The sequence below is a fragment of the Mytilus trossulus genome, chromosome 4 (assembly GCF_036588685.1).
Source record: "Mytilus trossulus isolate FHL-02 chromosome 4, PNRI_Mtr1.1.1.hap1, whole genome shotgun sequence".
NCBI lineage: Eukaryota > Metazoa > Mollusca > Bivalvia > Mytilida > Mytilidae > Mytilus > Mytilus trossulus.
This window is the reverse complement of record NC_086376.1, coordinates 77,060,615-77,077,279: the sequence shown is the minus strand read 5'-3', so window position 1 is coordinate 77,077,279 and position 16,665 is coordinate 77,060,615. Positions and strand designations below refer to the sequence as shown.

Below are 16,665 nucleotides of genomic sequence, written 5' to 3'. Positions count from 1 at the left end.
TTAGGGTAACTAGTTATTAAAACGCATCAAATGATTCTGCCCATCAACTAAGATGGCCGCCATGGCTTAAAATAGAACTTGGGGGTATAATGCAGTTTTTGACTTTTATCTCTGACACTAAGTATTAGGACTTAATCTGAGAACTCTAAAATGGATTCTCATGTCAATTTCTATCAACCAGTTGTTAGGTTGCTGCCCCTGAATTGGTAATTTTAATGAAATTTTGCACTTTTTTTACGATTGCACATTTTTTGGGGGGGGGTTGTGTAATGCTATGATGTTGTCGTCTGCAATGACACATTTGGTTTCCCGACAATAACTTTAGTTTAAGTGAATGAATCTCTATGAAATTTATGAAAAAGAAGGTTCAAGACCACAAGAGAAAGGTTGGAATTTAGTTTTGGGATAATGGTCCCAACCATTTAGAAATTAGGGGCCAAAGCATTTTTAGTTCACCTGGCCCGAAGGGCCAAGTGAGCTTTTCTCATCACTTGGCATCTGGAGTTTGGCGTCTGGTGCCTTGTTGTTGTTAACTTTTTACATTTTGAACTTCTTTTAGAGAACCACTGAATGGAATAAAACCAAACATAGCATGAATGTTCCTTATGAGGTGCTGACCAAGTGTTGTTACTTTGTAGCCGAACCATCATCCAAGAGGGCCGCCAGCGGTGGACTTAGTTTAACATAGGACCCTATGGGAAATGCATACAAATGACTTCTATTAGAGAACCACTAAATGTAATGAAACCAAACATGGCATGAATGTTCCTTATAAGGTGCTGACCAAGTGTTGTTACTTTGTAGCAGATTCATCATCCAAGATGGCCGCCAGCGGGGGACTTAGTTTAACATTGGACCCAACGGGAAATGCATACAAAAGACTTCTTTTAGAGAACCACTGAATGGAATAAAACCAAACATGGCATGAATATTTCTTGTAAGGTGCTGACCAAGTGTTGTTACTTTGTATCCGATCCATCTTCCAAGTCGGCCCCCAGTGGGGGACTTAGTTTAGCATTGAACCCAATGGGAAATGCATACAAATGACTTCTTTTAGAGAACCGCTGAATGAATTAAAACCAAACATGGCATGAATGTTTCTTATAAGGTGCTGATCAAGTGTTGTTAATTTGTAGCCGATCCATCAACCAAGATGGCCGCTAGCGGGGGACTTAGTTTAACAGAGAACCCTAAGGGGAATGCATACAAATGACTTCTTTTAGAAAACCACTGAATGAATTAAAACCAAACATTGCATGATTGTTCCCTATAAGGTGCTGACCAAGTGTTGTTACTTTGTAGCCGATCCATCATCCAAGATGGCCGCCAGCGGTGGACTTAGTTTAATACAGGACCCTATGGGAAATGCATACAAATGTCTTCTTTTAGAGAACCTCTGAATGGAATGAAGTCAAACATTGCATAAATGTTCTTTATGACATGCTGGCCAAGTGTTGTTACTTTGTAGCCAAATTTTATCTTTTTATATGATTTCAAAAACCCAAGTAGAATCAGGTGAGCGATACAGGCTCTAGAGAGCCTCTAGTTCTTGTTCAGGATAATTACTTATCTATAAGTATTTCAATTGCTCTGAAATTGTACCACAATGTTTAATAATACATGTAGTATAAAAAAGAAGATGTGGTAAGATTGCCAAGGTTGGGTTTTATTTTGGGGGTTATGGTGCCAACAGTTTAGAAATTAAGGGCTATAAAGGGACCAAAAACAAGCATTTTTTGTAGTTTCCTGACAATAACTTGTGTGTAAGTATATTGATCTCTCTGACATTGTAGCAAATTATTCCATATTACAAAGGGAAGGCTGAGATTGAGTTTAGGGGTAATTGCCCAAAACATTCAGGAGTAAGGGAAAAAAAAAGGGCAAAAAACAAGTATTTTTTCTAGTTTCTAGTCAAAATTACCAATTGACCACATAAAGAGTTTTTGCTTAAAGGGTTAATTTTTCACAAATTGTCATAAATACATGTAATCTTATACAAAATCTTTTTCTCTGAAACTGTAGGGCCAAATTTTTAAAAAAATAGCCAAAATCATCCTTAGGGTATCTTGTTGTAAAATTGTTTCCAATGACCCTGTCCATCAACCAAGATGGCCACCATGGCTAAAAATAGAACATAGGGGTAACATGCAGTTTTTGGCTTATAACTCACAAACCAAAGCATTTAGAGCAAATCTGACAGGGCGTAACATTGTTTATCAGGTCAAGATCTATCTGCCCTGACATTTTCAGATATTTCGGACAACCCATTGTTGTGTTGCTGCCCCTGATTTGGTAATTTTAAGGAAATTTTGCTGTTTTTGGTTATTATCTGGAATATTATAATAGATAGAGAGAAACTGTAAACAGCAATAATGTTCAGCAAAGTAAGATTTACAAATAAGTCACATGACCAAAATTGTCAGTTGACCCCTTTAGGAGTTATTGCCCTTTATAGTCGATTTTTAACCATTTTTCATAAATCTTTGTAATCTATTACAAAAATTTTCTCCTCTGAAACTACTGGGCCAAATTAAACCAAACTTGGCCACAATCATCATTGGGGTATCTTGTTTAAAAAATGTGTCTGGTGACCCGGCCAACTATCCAAGATGGCCACCATGGCTAAAAATAGAACATAGGGGTAAAATGCAGTTTTTGGCTTATAACTCAAAAACCAAAGCATTTACAGCAAATCTGACATGGGGTAAGATTGTTTATCAGGTCAAGATCTATCTGCCCTGAAATTTTCAGATGAATCAGACAACCCATTGTTGGGTTGCTGCCCCTGATTTGGTAATTTTAAGGGAATTTTGCTGTTTTTTGTCATTATCTTGAATATTATAATAGATTGAGATAAACTGTAAACAGCAATAATGTTCAGCAAAGTAAGATTTACAAACATGACTAAAATGGTCAATTGACCCCCTATGGAGTTATTGTCCTTTATAGTCAACTTTTAACAATTTTCATAAAATTTGTAAATTTTTACTAACATTTTCCACAAAAACTACTGGGCCAAGTTCATTATAGATAGAGATAATTGTTAGCAGCAAGAATGTACAGTAAAGTAAGATGTACAAACACATTACCATCACCAAAACACAAAGTTGTCATGAATCCATCTGCGTCCTTTGTTTAATATTCACATAGACCAAGGTGAGCGACACAGGCTCTTTAGAGCCTCTAGTTATTATTATACGTTCGTCTTTTAGACGGGACGAATTATGGTATACCATTGTCCGTCCATCCGTCCGTCGTCTACACTTCGGACAATAACCCAAAAACACTTTCACCTATTTCCATGAAACTTAAGTGAATTGTTTATATCTATTGACATATGCTCCCTTTGGTTTTTTTTTAAATTTCAGATTTTAAGTTTTGGATTTATTGGGCTTTATTCATATAAAAGGGGTGATTTTCAACACTTCGGAAAATAACTCAAAAAGGCTTTCACCAATGTCAATGAAACTTTGGTGAATTGTTTATATCTATTGATGTAAGCTCCCTTTCAATTTTTATTAATTTCAGATTTTAAGTTTTGGATTTATGGGGCTTTATTCATAAAAAAGGGGGATTTTTAACACATCGGACAATAACTCAAAAAGGCTTTCACCAATATCCATGAAACTTTAATGAATTGTTTATATCTATTGATGAAAGCTCCCTTTCAAATTTTATAACAGATTTTACATTTCCGTGTTATGAATTTTTATGCTTAAAAAAGGGGGGATTTTCCCATTTTGGGACAATAACTAACACTTTCACAGAATGTTATGCAACTTTGATAAATTGTTTATATCTATTGACATAAGCTCCCTTTCCATTTTTATAAATTTAGGGCTCACACTATTTCTAGTTGATCATATAAATTCATTTAAAGCATAATAGACAAGTTAAAAGAGCAAGGGGTGTATCATGCGCTAAAGCGCAGCCCTTTATCTTGAATATTATAATAGATAGAGACAAACTGTAAACAGCAATAATATTCAGCATCTACAGTCAACATGACCAAAATTCTCAATTGTCCCCTTTATAGTTAATTTTTAACAACTTTTTGTAAATTTGATAATCTTTTACAAAGATAATATTAGACTGTGACTCTTTGTAGAAGTGATTGCCCTTAAATGAGGATTTTTTATATCCTCTTTTGTGTTTTGAGCAAAAACTCAAGAAAATAGAGAGAAACTAAACAGGCTAAATGATAAGCAATACAAGATCAATAAAACAGATTTTTTTCATGAATTGTATTCTTGTCTACAATGTTATTTATTGAATATGCACACAGATCAAGGTGAGCTACACATGATCTTTAGAGCCTCTAGTTATGTAGGTTTTGTGTTGCTCAGTCTTTATTTTTCTATTTTGTGTACTGTTGTTTGACTTTGTTTTTAGCCATGGCGGTTTATTTCCAACTTATTAGCTCTAATGTCCCCATGATATCTTTCTCTTCTCATACCATGCAGTTGGATAATATATCGGTATAGAATTATATAATATATCAAAACAATATTCATTTTTAAGATTTTATTCAAGTAATATTAACATTCTATCATTTAATATGCAATCATTTATCACAAAATAACAAATAACCAAAATAAATAAGCACTATTTTGTTTATATCACAGTTTAAGCACAATTTGATGAAGAAATTTACAACATGTTCTGCACAAGAGAGGGTGTCAGCTTCTTCTGTTTCTTCTTGTATGGACGAGCATTCTTGCAGCGATTACGTTTGTTACCAAACCACTTCTTGATCTGTTCTTCTTTGAGGTTGGTCTGTTTAGCCATGGACTGGATGATGGTGTTGTTTGGGTATGGGTGGTGAAGGTTGTCATAGTACCAGGTCTCCATTACGTTGACTGATTTCTTGGACAGCACTGGTCTTGAACGGCATACTTGTTGTTGTTGTTGTTGTACTGGAGTGATAACCTGATAACTTGTAGTAACGCTGTTGGAATACTCAAGAGCTGCTAAACTACACTGTAATGACAAAAAACAAAATAAATAACATGTAAATAGAAATCGGTTTAAATATCACTAAATCAAATTTGTTAAAATATTATTAAATTCAAATTGATTAAAAACAGTTAAAATTTTATAGAATTAAATAAGCTTAAACTTGTGAAATTGAAATATCAGGTATTCATATCTAAAAAATAATTTTCGACCTGGTAAACATTTATATCTTGCAGGAAATAATTTAAAAGAATGAAAAAAACATGAAATATTTGATAAGCAGCTGAATTATTGAAATAATTGTTAAAAAAATAATAAACGAATGTTACCTCTACTTTATCCATGATGTGATGGAGCTGGTTGTCATAGTAACTGTTGAGTGAGGCATAGTAGTATGGGTAGTTTGAGTACTGCTGAAGAGCCTCGAAATGACTGGTCTGTAAAATTGCTGACTGGTACCGATAGAAGCTGGATAACTGCTGAATCTGAACAGGGAAAGAGTTTTGAAGTAGATGAAACCTCTTTTGCAGTTGGAGTTCTCTATTGTTGACACTGTGAAGGGTGGTTGTGGAAGGATACTGAGTTTGAAGTTGAGTAGATGGTATAGATTTTGTCTTTACATCAGATCTGATTAGTTTCTGGAGTTCTGTAGCAGTAACATGGTGAATAGTTGGTGTTGGTGATCCCAGTAGATTAGTGAGTGACTCACTAAGTCTGCTGTCTGAACATGGACTGCTACAAGTGGGTGGTTGAGTCTGAGTTGGAGCTACTTTCTGAGTCTGCTTTGGAGTCTCTGTCTGAGCTGCTTGATGAGTAGGTGGATCATTGAGTAAGCTGTTGAGTAGAGTATCTAAGTAAGCATCTGGATTAGATCTGAGTGTTTTCATGGTCATGTCATCTAGAGGTTGAATATCCAGTATGGTGGCATTGATAACATCATGTAGTGTAGAAGTAGGTGTGATGTTCATGGCTGTAGGAGACCTTGGTGAGGACTGGTAAAAATCTGTCATTCTGTTCTGATTAATCAGTCTTAGCTAATAATTGCTTTTTAGTCTTTCAATGAGAACTGAAATTTGGACCATAATGGATTTCTATTTATACTATCTTGAAAATAGGCTTGGGTGGCATACACTGGCTTCCCATTGGCTGAGCTGGACATCAAACCATTGCGTGGCTTGTAAATGATTATGGGTGATCATTACTGTGAAAGAAATCATTAATTATTAATAATGAGTGATAATCACTTTGAAGTTCATAATAATCAGAATTATTATTAATTAATCACATTTGTGATTAAAGCTCAATACAAATGAAAATTAGCAATGATCATTAATAATCACATTTGAATTCCTGATAATCAGAATCATTATTAATGAATCAGGTTTGTGATTCACATGATTAAAGCTAAATTAAGATTGAAATCATCTATAATCACTTTTCCATAATTATTGTACTGACTTTGTGATGATTGAAATATTTAGATTGTTTTTATTTTTCAGAAAAAAATACATGTTATATTAACTTCCCAAAATAATGCATTATACATTCATTGTTGTTTGCATTATAACCATATTATACTATTAAATGAAAAATTCGGATTAATTTGAAAATTTGAAAAGAAGTTCTATTGTAATGGAGATGTTTTAGCAACATAATTTTTTTTTATATTTTATTTTTCATCTTTTGAAATCTTTAAGTTTTGGTCAATGTAAAACATTTTATTCTAAAATTCATATATCATTTAGTTTTGAAAATAATACACAAAAGTTTAATAATAATAATGATTTGTTGCACTAATGATTGCAAAAATAGTCTAAATTCATATTACTCAAATCAAGTGGGGCTTGTGTGTGATTAAAGTGATTATGATTTCTATGCCATTGATGATTAATAATCATTGATTGTTTTCTTTTGATTATTGAATAAGAGGAGACATATGATTTTAACTTATGAGAAATCAGTTGAAAATCAATTATGATTAATGATCACTTTGATGCAGGTAACTGAAAGGTGATTACTAAATTAGGTGAGTTTATTTTCAAACTAATTAAGTTATTAAGTTGAGCAGAAAACTTTATTGTGAATATTGAAAATTTATTAAATAATTATCATTTTCATTATATTAAGATTCCATATTATACTCAATCTTATTAAAATAAGTTCTCATCACACGGCGACATAAAAAAAATCGGGGAGCAAGTGATGAGAACTTATTTTAATAAGATTGTATTATACTATGTTGTAAAATTGCAAATATTTTGAAAGTAAATTCAACTTCAATTGAAATTTTAAGAAGTTGATTTAATACCATCGTCTTTCAATAACAGTAAAAGAAACAAAAAATCATATAAAAGAAACAAAAATATATAGAAATTAGTACTTAAATTTTTATGTTTATAATTATGATATATTATCTCATTTTAATACATATCATTTTAATGTAAAATAAATCAAAAGACCTTAGAGTAGGTTTACTTAATAATTTAAATGAAACATTAAGAACTTATTTATATCCTAATTTTATTTTATTTTATGAAATCACCTATACTACTTTGATGTCTAAAGAACCTTTAAAGTTTTGGATTTGTTAAGGATTGCAATATCTGTGTAACGAAAATGTACATGTCCACATCTGTCAATCGGTTGTTGGGTTGCTGCCCCTGAATTGGTAATTTTGAGGAAATTTTGCTGTTTTTGGTTATTATCTTGAATATTATTATAGATAGAGATAAATTGTAAACAGCAATAATGTTCAGCAAAGTAAGATCTACAAATAAGTCAACATGACCAAAATGGTCAGTTGACCCGTTTAGGAGTTATTGCCCTTTATAGTCAATTTTTAACCATTTTTCGTAAATTAAAGTAATCTTTTACAAAAATCTTCTCCTCTGAAACTACTGGGCCAAATTAATCCAAACTTGGCCACAATCATCTTTGGGGTATCTAGTTTAAAAAATGTGTGGCGTGACCTGATCAACCAACCAAGATGGCCGCCACCGCTAAAAATAGAACATAGGGGTAAAATGCAGATTTTGGCTTATAACTCAAAAACCAAAGCATTTTGAGGAAATCTGACATGGGATAAAAATGTTTATCAGGTCAAGATCTATTTGCCCTGAAATTTTCAGATGAATCGGTCAATCGGTTGTTGGGTTGCTGCCCCTGAATTGGTAATTTTGAGGAAATTTTGCTGTTTTTGGTTATTATCTTGAATATTATTATAGATAGAGATAAATTGTAAACAGCAATAATGTTCAGCAAAGTAAGATCTACAAATAAGTCAACATGACCAAAATGGTCAGTTGACCCGTTTAGGAGTTATTGCCCTTTATAGTCAATTTTTAACCATTTTTCGTAAATTAAAGTAATCTTTTACAAAAATCTTCTCCTCTGAAACTACTGGGCCAAATTAATCCAAACTTGGCCACAATCATCTTTGGGGTATCTAGTTTAAAAAATGTGTGGCGTGACCTGATCAACCAACCAAGATGGCCGCCACCGCTAAAAATAGAACATAGGGGTAAAATGCAGATTTTGGCTTATAACTCAAAAACCAAAGCATTTTGAGGAAATCTGACATGGGATAAAAATGTTTATCAGGTCAAGATCTATTTGCCCTGAAATTTTCAGATGAATCGGTCAATCGGTTGTTGGGTTGCTGCCCCTGAATTGGTAATTTTGAGGAAATTTTGCTGTTTTTGGTTATTATCTTGAATATTATTATAGATAGAGATAAATTGTAAACAGCAATAATGTTCAGCAAAGTAAGATCTACAAATAAGTCAACATGACCAAAATGGTCAGTTGACCCGTTTAGGAGTTATTGCCCTTTATAGTCAATCTTTAACCATTTTTCATAAATCTAAGTTATCTTTTACAAAATCTCCACTGAAACTACTAGGCCACAATCATCTTTGGGGTATCTAGTTTGAAAAATGTGTCCGATGACCTGGCCATTCAACCAAGATGGCCGCCCTGGCTAAAAATAGAACATAGGGGTAAAATGCAGTTTTTTGCTTATAACTATGAAACCAAAGCATCTAGAGCAAATCTGACAAGAAGTTAAATTGTTAATCAAGTCAATATCTATCTGCCCTGAATTTTTCAGATGAATTGGACAACTGGTTGTTGGGTTGCTGCCCTCCAATTGGTAATTTTTAAAGAAATTTTGCCGTTTTTGGTTATCTTGAATACTATTATAGATAGCGATAAACTGTAAACAGCAATAATGTTCAGCAAAGTAAGATCTACAAATAAGTCAACATGACCTAAATGGTCAATTGACCTCTTAAGGAGTTATTGCCCTTTATAGTCAATTTTTAACAATTTTCATTAATTTGGTAAATTTATGTAAATTTTTACCAAATATAGTTCTCTGTTACTAATGGGCAAAGTTCATGATAGATATAAGAAGCAAAATCGTTCAGTAAAGTAAGAACTTCAAACACATCACCATCACCAAAATACAATTTTGTCATGAATCCATTTGTGTCCTTTGTTTAATATGCACATAGACCAAGGTGAGCGACACAGGCTCTTTAGAGCCTCTAGTATTTATATCAGTTGAAGTACCAAATTACACCAACAAGGAGTGACCCTTTCTAACATCTTTTTTTTAAATTTCATTCTAATTATCGAGGTGGAAAGACCTTCAATTGTTCTCTGAAGAATTGGTTTTTAATTATTTTTATACATTGTATCCTCTTTTGAGTTTTGAGCAAAAATTCAAGAAAATAGAGAGAAACTAAACAGACTTAATGATATGCAATACAAGATCAATAAAACAGATTTTTGTCATGAATTTTATTCTTGTCTACAATGTTTGTCCTTTATTGAATATGCACACAGATCAAGGTGAGCTACACATGTAGTTATGTAGGGTTTGTGTTGCTCAGTCTTTATATTTCTAATTTGTGTACTGTTGTTTGACTTTGTTTTTAGCCATGGCGGTTTATTTCCAACTTATTAGCTTTTATGTCCCCATGATATCTTTCTCTTCTCATACCATGCAGTTGGATAATATATCGGTATAGAATTATATGATATATTAAAACAATATTCATTTTTAAGATTTTATTCAAGTAATATTAACATTCTATCATTTAATATGCAATCATTTATCACAAACAAAATAACAAATAACAAAAATTAATAAGCACTATTTTGTTTATATCACAGTTTAAGCACAATTTGATGAAGAAATTTACAACATGTTCTGTACAAGAGAGGGTGTCAGCTTCTTCTGTTTCTTCTTGTATGGACGAGCATTCTTGCAGCGATTACGTTTGTTACCAAACCACTTCTTGATCTGTTCTTCTTTGAGGTTGGTCTGTTTAGCCATGGACTGGATGATGGTGTTGTTTGGGTATGGGTGGTGAAGGTTGTCATAGTACCAGGTCTCCATTACGTTGACTGATTTCTTGGACAGCACTGGTCTTGAATGGCATACTTGTTGTTGTTGTTGTTGTACTGGAGTGATAACCTGATAACTTGTAGTAACGCTGTTGGAATACTCAAGAGCTGCTAAACTACACTGTAAAGAAAAAAAACAAAATAAATAACATGTAAATAGAAATCAGTTTAAATATTACTAAATCAAATTTGTTAAAATATGATTAAATTCAAATTGATTAAAAACAGTTAAAATTTGATAGAAGTAAATAAGCTCAAACTTGTGAAATTGAAATATTGTAATATCATGTATTCATATCTAAAAAATAATTTTCGACCTTGTAAACATTTTTATATTGCAGGAAATAATTTAAAAGAATGAAAAAAAACGTGAAATATTTGATAAGCAGCTGAATTATTGAAATAATTGTTAAAAAAATAAAATAAAAGAATGTTACCTCTACTTTATCAATGATGTGATGGAGTTGGTTGTCATAGTAACTGTTGAGTGAACTATAGTAGTATGGGTAGTTTGAGTACTGCTGAAGAGCCTCGAAATGACTGGTCTGTAAAATTGCTGACTGGTACCTGTAGAAGCTGGATAACTGCTGAATCTGAACAGGGAAAGAGTTTTGAAGTAGATGAAACCTCTTTTGCAGTTGGAATTCTCTGTTGTTGGCACTGTGAAGGGTGGTTGTGGTAGGATACTGAGTTTGAAGTTGAGTAGATGGTATAGATTTTGTCTTTACATCAGATCTGATAAGTTTCTGGAGTTCTGTAGCAGTAGTATGGTGAATAGTTGGTGTTGGTGATCCCAGTAGATTAGTGAGTGACTCACTGAGTCTGCTGTCTGAACATGGACTGCTACAGGTTGGTGGTTGAGTAGGAGCTACTTTCTGAGTCTGCTTTGGAGTCACTGGCTGAGTTGCTTGCTGAGTAGGTGGATCATTGAGTAAGCTGTTAAGTAGACTATCTAAGTAAGCATCTGGATTAGATCTGAGTGCTGTCATGGCCATGTCATCTAGAGGTTGAATATCCAGTATGGTGGCATTGATAACATCATGTAGTGTAGAAGTAGGTGTGATGTTCATGGCTGTAGGAGACCTTGGTGAGGACTGGTAAAAATATGTCATTCTGTTATGATTATTCTGTCTTAGATAATAATTTCTTTTTTGTCTTTCAATGAGAACTGACTTTTGGACCATTATGGATTTCTATTTATACTATCTTGAAAATAGGCTTGGGTGGCATACACTGGCTTCCCATAGGCTGAGCTGGACATCAAACCATTGCTGAGCTTGTAAATAATTATGGGTGATCATTACTGTGAAAAAAATCATTAATTATTAATAATGAGTGATAATCACTTTGAAGTTCATAATAATCAGAATTATTGTTAATTAATCACATTTTTGATTAAAGCTCAATACAAATGAAAATTAGCAATGATCATTAATAATCACATTTGAATTCCTGATAATCAGAATCATTATTAATGAATCAGGTTTGTGATTCACATGATTAAAGCTAAATTAAGATTGAAATCATCTATAATCACTTTTCCATAATTATTGAACTGACTTTGTGATGATTGAAATATTTAGATTGTTTTTATTTTTCAGAAAAAAATACATGTTCTATTAATTTCCCAAAATAATGCATTGTGCATTCTTTGTTGTTTGCATTATTACCATAACTATTAAATGAAAAAATCAGATTATTTTGTAAAGAAGTGCTATTGTAATGGAGATGTTTTAGCAACATTAAAAATGTTTATATTTGATTGTTTGTCTTTTGAAATCTTTAAGTTTTGGTCAACTCTTATTTTTGTGTGAATTAAATGTAGATTAATGTAAAACATTTTATTCTAAGATTTCATATTTCATTTAGTTTTGAAAATAATACACAAAAGTTTAATAATAATAATTTGTTGCACTAATGATTGCAAAAATAGTCTAAATTCCTATCACTCTAATCAAGTTGGGCTTGTGTGTGATTAAAGTGATTATGATTTCTATGTCAATGATGATTAATAATCGTTGATTGTTTTCTTCTGATTATTGAATGAGACATATGATTAAAAACTTGAATTCAATTGAAAATCAATTATGATTAATGATAACTGAAAGGTGATTACTAAATTAAGGTGAGTTTATTTCAAACTAATTAGTTATTAAGTTGAGCCGAAAACTTTATTGTGTATTTTGAAAATTTATTAACTAATTATCATTTACATTATATTATATAATGTTGTAAAATTTCAAATATTTTGAAATTAAATACAAATTCAATTAAAATTTTAAGAAGTTGATTTAATATTATCGTCTTTCAACGGTAGAAGAAACAAAATCATACAAAAGAAAAAAAATATCTAGAAATTAGTACTCATATTATGATAATATTTCCAATTATGATATATTATCTCTCATTTAATGCATATCATCTGATTTTAATGTAAAATAAATCAAAAGACCTTAGAGTTGATTTACTAAATGATTTAAATGAAACATCAAGAACTTATTTATATCCTAATTTTATTTTATTTTATGAAATCACCTATACTACTGATAGAGGAAAACTTCTGCTTTGATATCTAAAGAACCTTTAAAGTTTTGGATTTGTTAAGGATTGCAATATCTGTGTCATGTAACGAAAATGTACACAGTAGCAAAGGAAGACAAGAGCAAATTCAACGTTAAATCACAATTTTGTGGCCTAATTTTATATCTCAGATACTGTAAGCTTTTGGACTCTATTTACTTGTATGTAAGTTCCCAAACGTTAGAAATCCATAACTAGATAAAATATGGGTTTAGTTCCCCTCTTTTAGAGTGAAATGTCATGGTTTTTTTTTTAAAGTTTTGGTCAAACATTATCTCATTATGTATCTGAAATCTTTGTAGTCTATGCACAAAGAATAAACAAATTACAGAAACATCTCTGTAAATTATGATATTAAAACAAGCTTTCCTTAACAAATTTACATATATAGAACAGTTTCCAGGCCTGGTGCATTTCATATACATAGATAGGAGGACCAATCAAGTAACTGCTCCATCGTTTAATATTACTTCTGGAGAAACAACACTAGAAACAGGGGAGACAACATTCAAGGAAATGGATGCAACAAGATTATTAAAGGATAAGGTAAATATAGTTTGTTTTTTTATTATATATCAATCAATGTTTACCTAAAACTATTAACTGGCAGCTTTAAATATGATTTCCTTCAATATGTCTGTTTGGCTCAAAAATCCTAAAAATATCTTGGTTTTCTCTTAGTTTTATTATTTGCAAAATCCTCATTAGTCATTTTTATGGAAGTAATGAGACTATTTTTTTTTTAGTATGCGACAATAAATTCATGTGCATACAACTCCTCTAAGACTGTTTTACATAAAGCTCTTGTATATATGGTGGGATTGTTTGCCATTGAATGTAGTTATCATTTTTTGTAGTATCGTTTTGATCCCACATAATTATGAGAGTTATGGAACTTTGGTGCCTTCTTTAATATTTTAGTACATGTAGTGACACATGAATGCTATTTCTCTAAGAACTTTTGACAGAAAAAACTCATACTTTGTTGGATTGTCTCACACATTGTTGACCATTTTATACTAATATTTTATTCACTGGTGAACACATGACTTTGACTTTTTTAACTGTTGTACCACAATAACACGTTTGCCAAAGACAAAATCACTAGTTTCTTTCAAAGTCAAAACAAATAATGACATGGGATTTTACTTTATTTTAGCCGGTGAAAAACAGTAGACATGCTTTGTTTAATATATGTTATTGTTCAGCAGAATATGTCTGTTAGTTATATTAACAATCATTAATTTGTTTGAAGGTTTGGAAAATGATGGAGTTTATGCAGTTAAAACTGAAAAGTGGGACCACCTGTGTAGCAGCAAGAGAAGGAGACTATTACTTCTCATACTTCCTGTGGTTTGGAGATTCTTCGGTTAGTATATGTTAGAGGACACTTAACTTCTCTGTTCTGTTGCAGTAAAAGAAGGGAGATAACTGTATATTGCTGTATTAGAATGAGATCGTAAATTCTTTTCTTGTCAATGATTTGATTATTCTCTTGTAGCAATAGATTTGAGAGTAGGATACTTCCATTAATTATGGGAGACAGTAACTCAACAATAAAGAATCGACAAAAGTCATCTAAATAGCAACATACAGTCTTCAACAATAAATTAATTGATCTCTAAATAGTTCTTGGTTATTGTCTCACCTGCAACAACAGTCACAGTTACTGACAATTCAGAACCAGACCTCAATTAAACTGTTTCAAAGAATATGTCTTAATTATTTGAAGTTTCTATATAAGTCTATTGTAAATGTGAACTTTGTTGAAAAATTGAATTCCTTTTTCATTAATATCTAGGAAATCAGCAAGTAATGGTATAAACAAGGAATTATTTTAATCTGGAATAATTTTTAATTCTGGAAAAATGATTAGAAATTTATAATGAAAACTAACCCAACTAAATAGGGTTAGCCATGCATGCATGGCTATGGTTAATTTTACTTTCCCTATCATTTCAGTATGAACTTACTAACCCCCCTTAGCCATGCATGCATGGCTTACCCTATTTAGTTGGGTTAGTTTTCATCATAAATTTCTCAACAATTTTCCAGAATTCAAAATTATTCTAGATTCAAATAATTCCTTGTTTATACCACAAATAAAAATGAATCCACAATTTAATTATTTCACCTTTTATTCTTTATCCAAATAATGTTTGGGGTTTCCCATAACTAAAAGGGACATTGTCATACCTTATCAAATGATTAGTAAGAATTTGTAAACCGTTTTCTTGTTTTGTACATATTTTCAATGAAACTTCTATATCCTTTATTAAAAATCAATTCATATCTTTTCAGGGTAATATTATAACACCACAACAGCCTCTGCAAGTATCTATACCCTTATCAAGTCCTGGTGTATTAACCAGTAACTTTTACAGCATGCTACTGAGACGATGTTTCCCTAATATGGTACCAGGATCTATTGCTTGTTTTGAACTTATGATGATGCATGTAGGATTAGTCAGTTTGTCATACATAACAGACAACAGGACACGTCTGACTGCATTGTTAAGAAGTAGTTCTGGAGAATCAGTATCACCAATGACTTTAGCATTATAATGATATTATTTTATAGTACTGTTATTCATTTATTTGTGTGGGTACCAAATTCTGTAATTAAGAAAAAGTGTTTTTGTGTGTATTCGATTTCTTGGTTTTAACAATGTCTTTATACATTCCTGTAGACAATTTGTTATTCTTTGATATTTAAATTTGTGGTTCCCCTGTACCCATGAAATCCACTTAAAAAATTACTTTCAAACAAATAACAATGAATTCACAGTATTGTGAAGGCTCCAAAAAGGAGAAAAGGTGTTATAAATATATCAAATTGCATACTTGGGAAGTTCATAAGAAATTAAGTCTGTCAATTATAATTATTTATATTTTTATGTGTTTATCGGATATACATGAATATGTGTATTGGCATTAGGACACCAAATTTTATTTAGATTAGTTTGTAAACTGTCAATGTATTTTAACAAATTAGACTTAAAGAACATCTGTGCTAGAGATTATTGTCACCAAAATTAAGAGAAATAACAGTACTGACTGTACAATACCCTTGTATGTAGTGGAGGTTGTTAAACACCCCTAGTGATAACAGAAAGTTGAACATACATGTTGTATTTATTTTTATAAATTGAACTGTTAAACATATTTTTTAGGGAAATTATGTTGGAGAAATTATTGTTCTGAATCATTTACCATATGAATGAAATGGTTTACAGATTTCTTCATCTTAGTTTTTTTTTAATTTATTGAACCTTTTTGAATTGAATATTTATAATTGTTATTATGAAAGTGCAATATATGATTGTTAGGCAATTAAACATGTTATTATTAATTATACACAATAAATTTATTTTGTTATAAACAAGCATTTTGTTCTGACAGTAATCCAAAGTGATTAGAAACAAAGGTTCTGTAACACAGGAAAAAGAATTAGAATTAGCTTTAGCTTTATGTCAGCATTTCCTTCTGCAACTAGTTTATAGTAAGGTGATTTGGTATGATTGCAAATGAATGTCATTAGAATAAATTTTCTTTAGGTTAATGGAACATGCAGATCAAACATCAACAAAGGTATATAATAGAGTCTGTAGTAAATTTGATGTTTTCTTTTTGGCTCTGATTTTGATAACATCGTCCATTTGTGAGAGGACATTATTTTTTTTTATTATTTTTTTTCTGATTTTAGAGTTTTATGTC

The 16,665-nt window shown here is 31.5% G+C and overlaps 1 protein-coding gene across 1 annotated transcript in view; it reads left to right on the top strand.

The window, feature by feature from the left end:
* The window catches only part of LOC134716010 (BLOC-3 complex member HPS1-like), a 46,169-nt gene extending 30,173 nt beyond the window's left edge, over nucleotides 1–15,996 (top strand). Inside the window, exons 14-16 of the mRNA XM_063578668.1 lie at nucleotides 13,336–13,494; nucleotides 14,204–14,317; nucleotides 15,250–15,996. Coding sequence (XP_063434738.1) covers nucleotides 13,336–13,494; nucleotides 14,204–14,317; nucleotides 15,250–15,513 — 537 coding nt within the window. The 3' untranslated portion in view covers nucleotides 15,514–15,996. The remainder of the gene's footprint in view (nucleotides 1–13,335; nucleotides 13,495–14,203; nucleotides 14,318–15,249) is intronic.
* The last annotated feature ends 669 nt before the right edge of the window (nucleotides 15,997–16,665 follow it).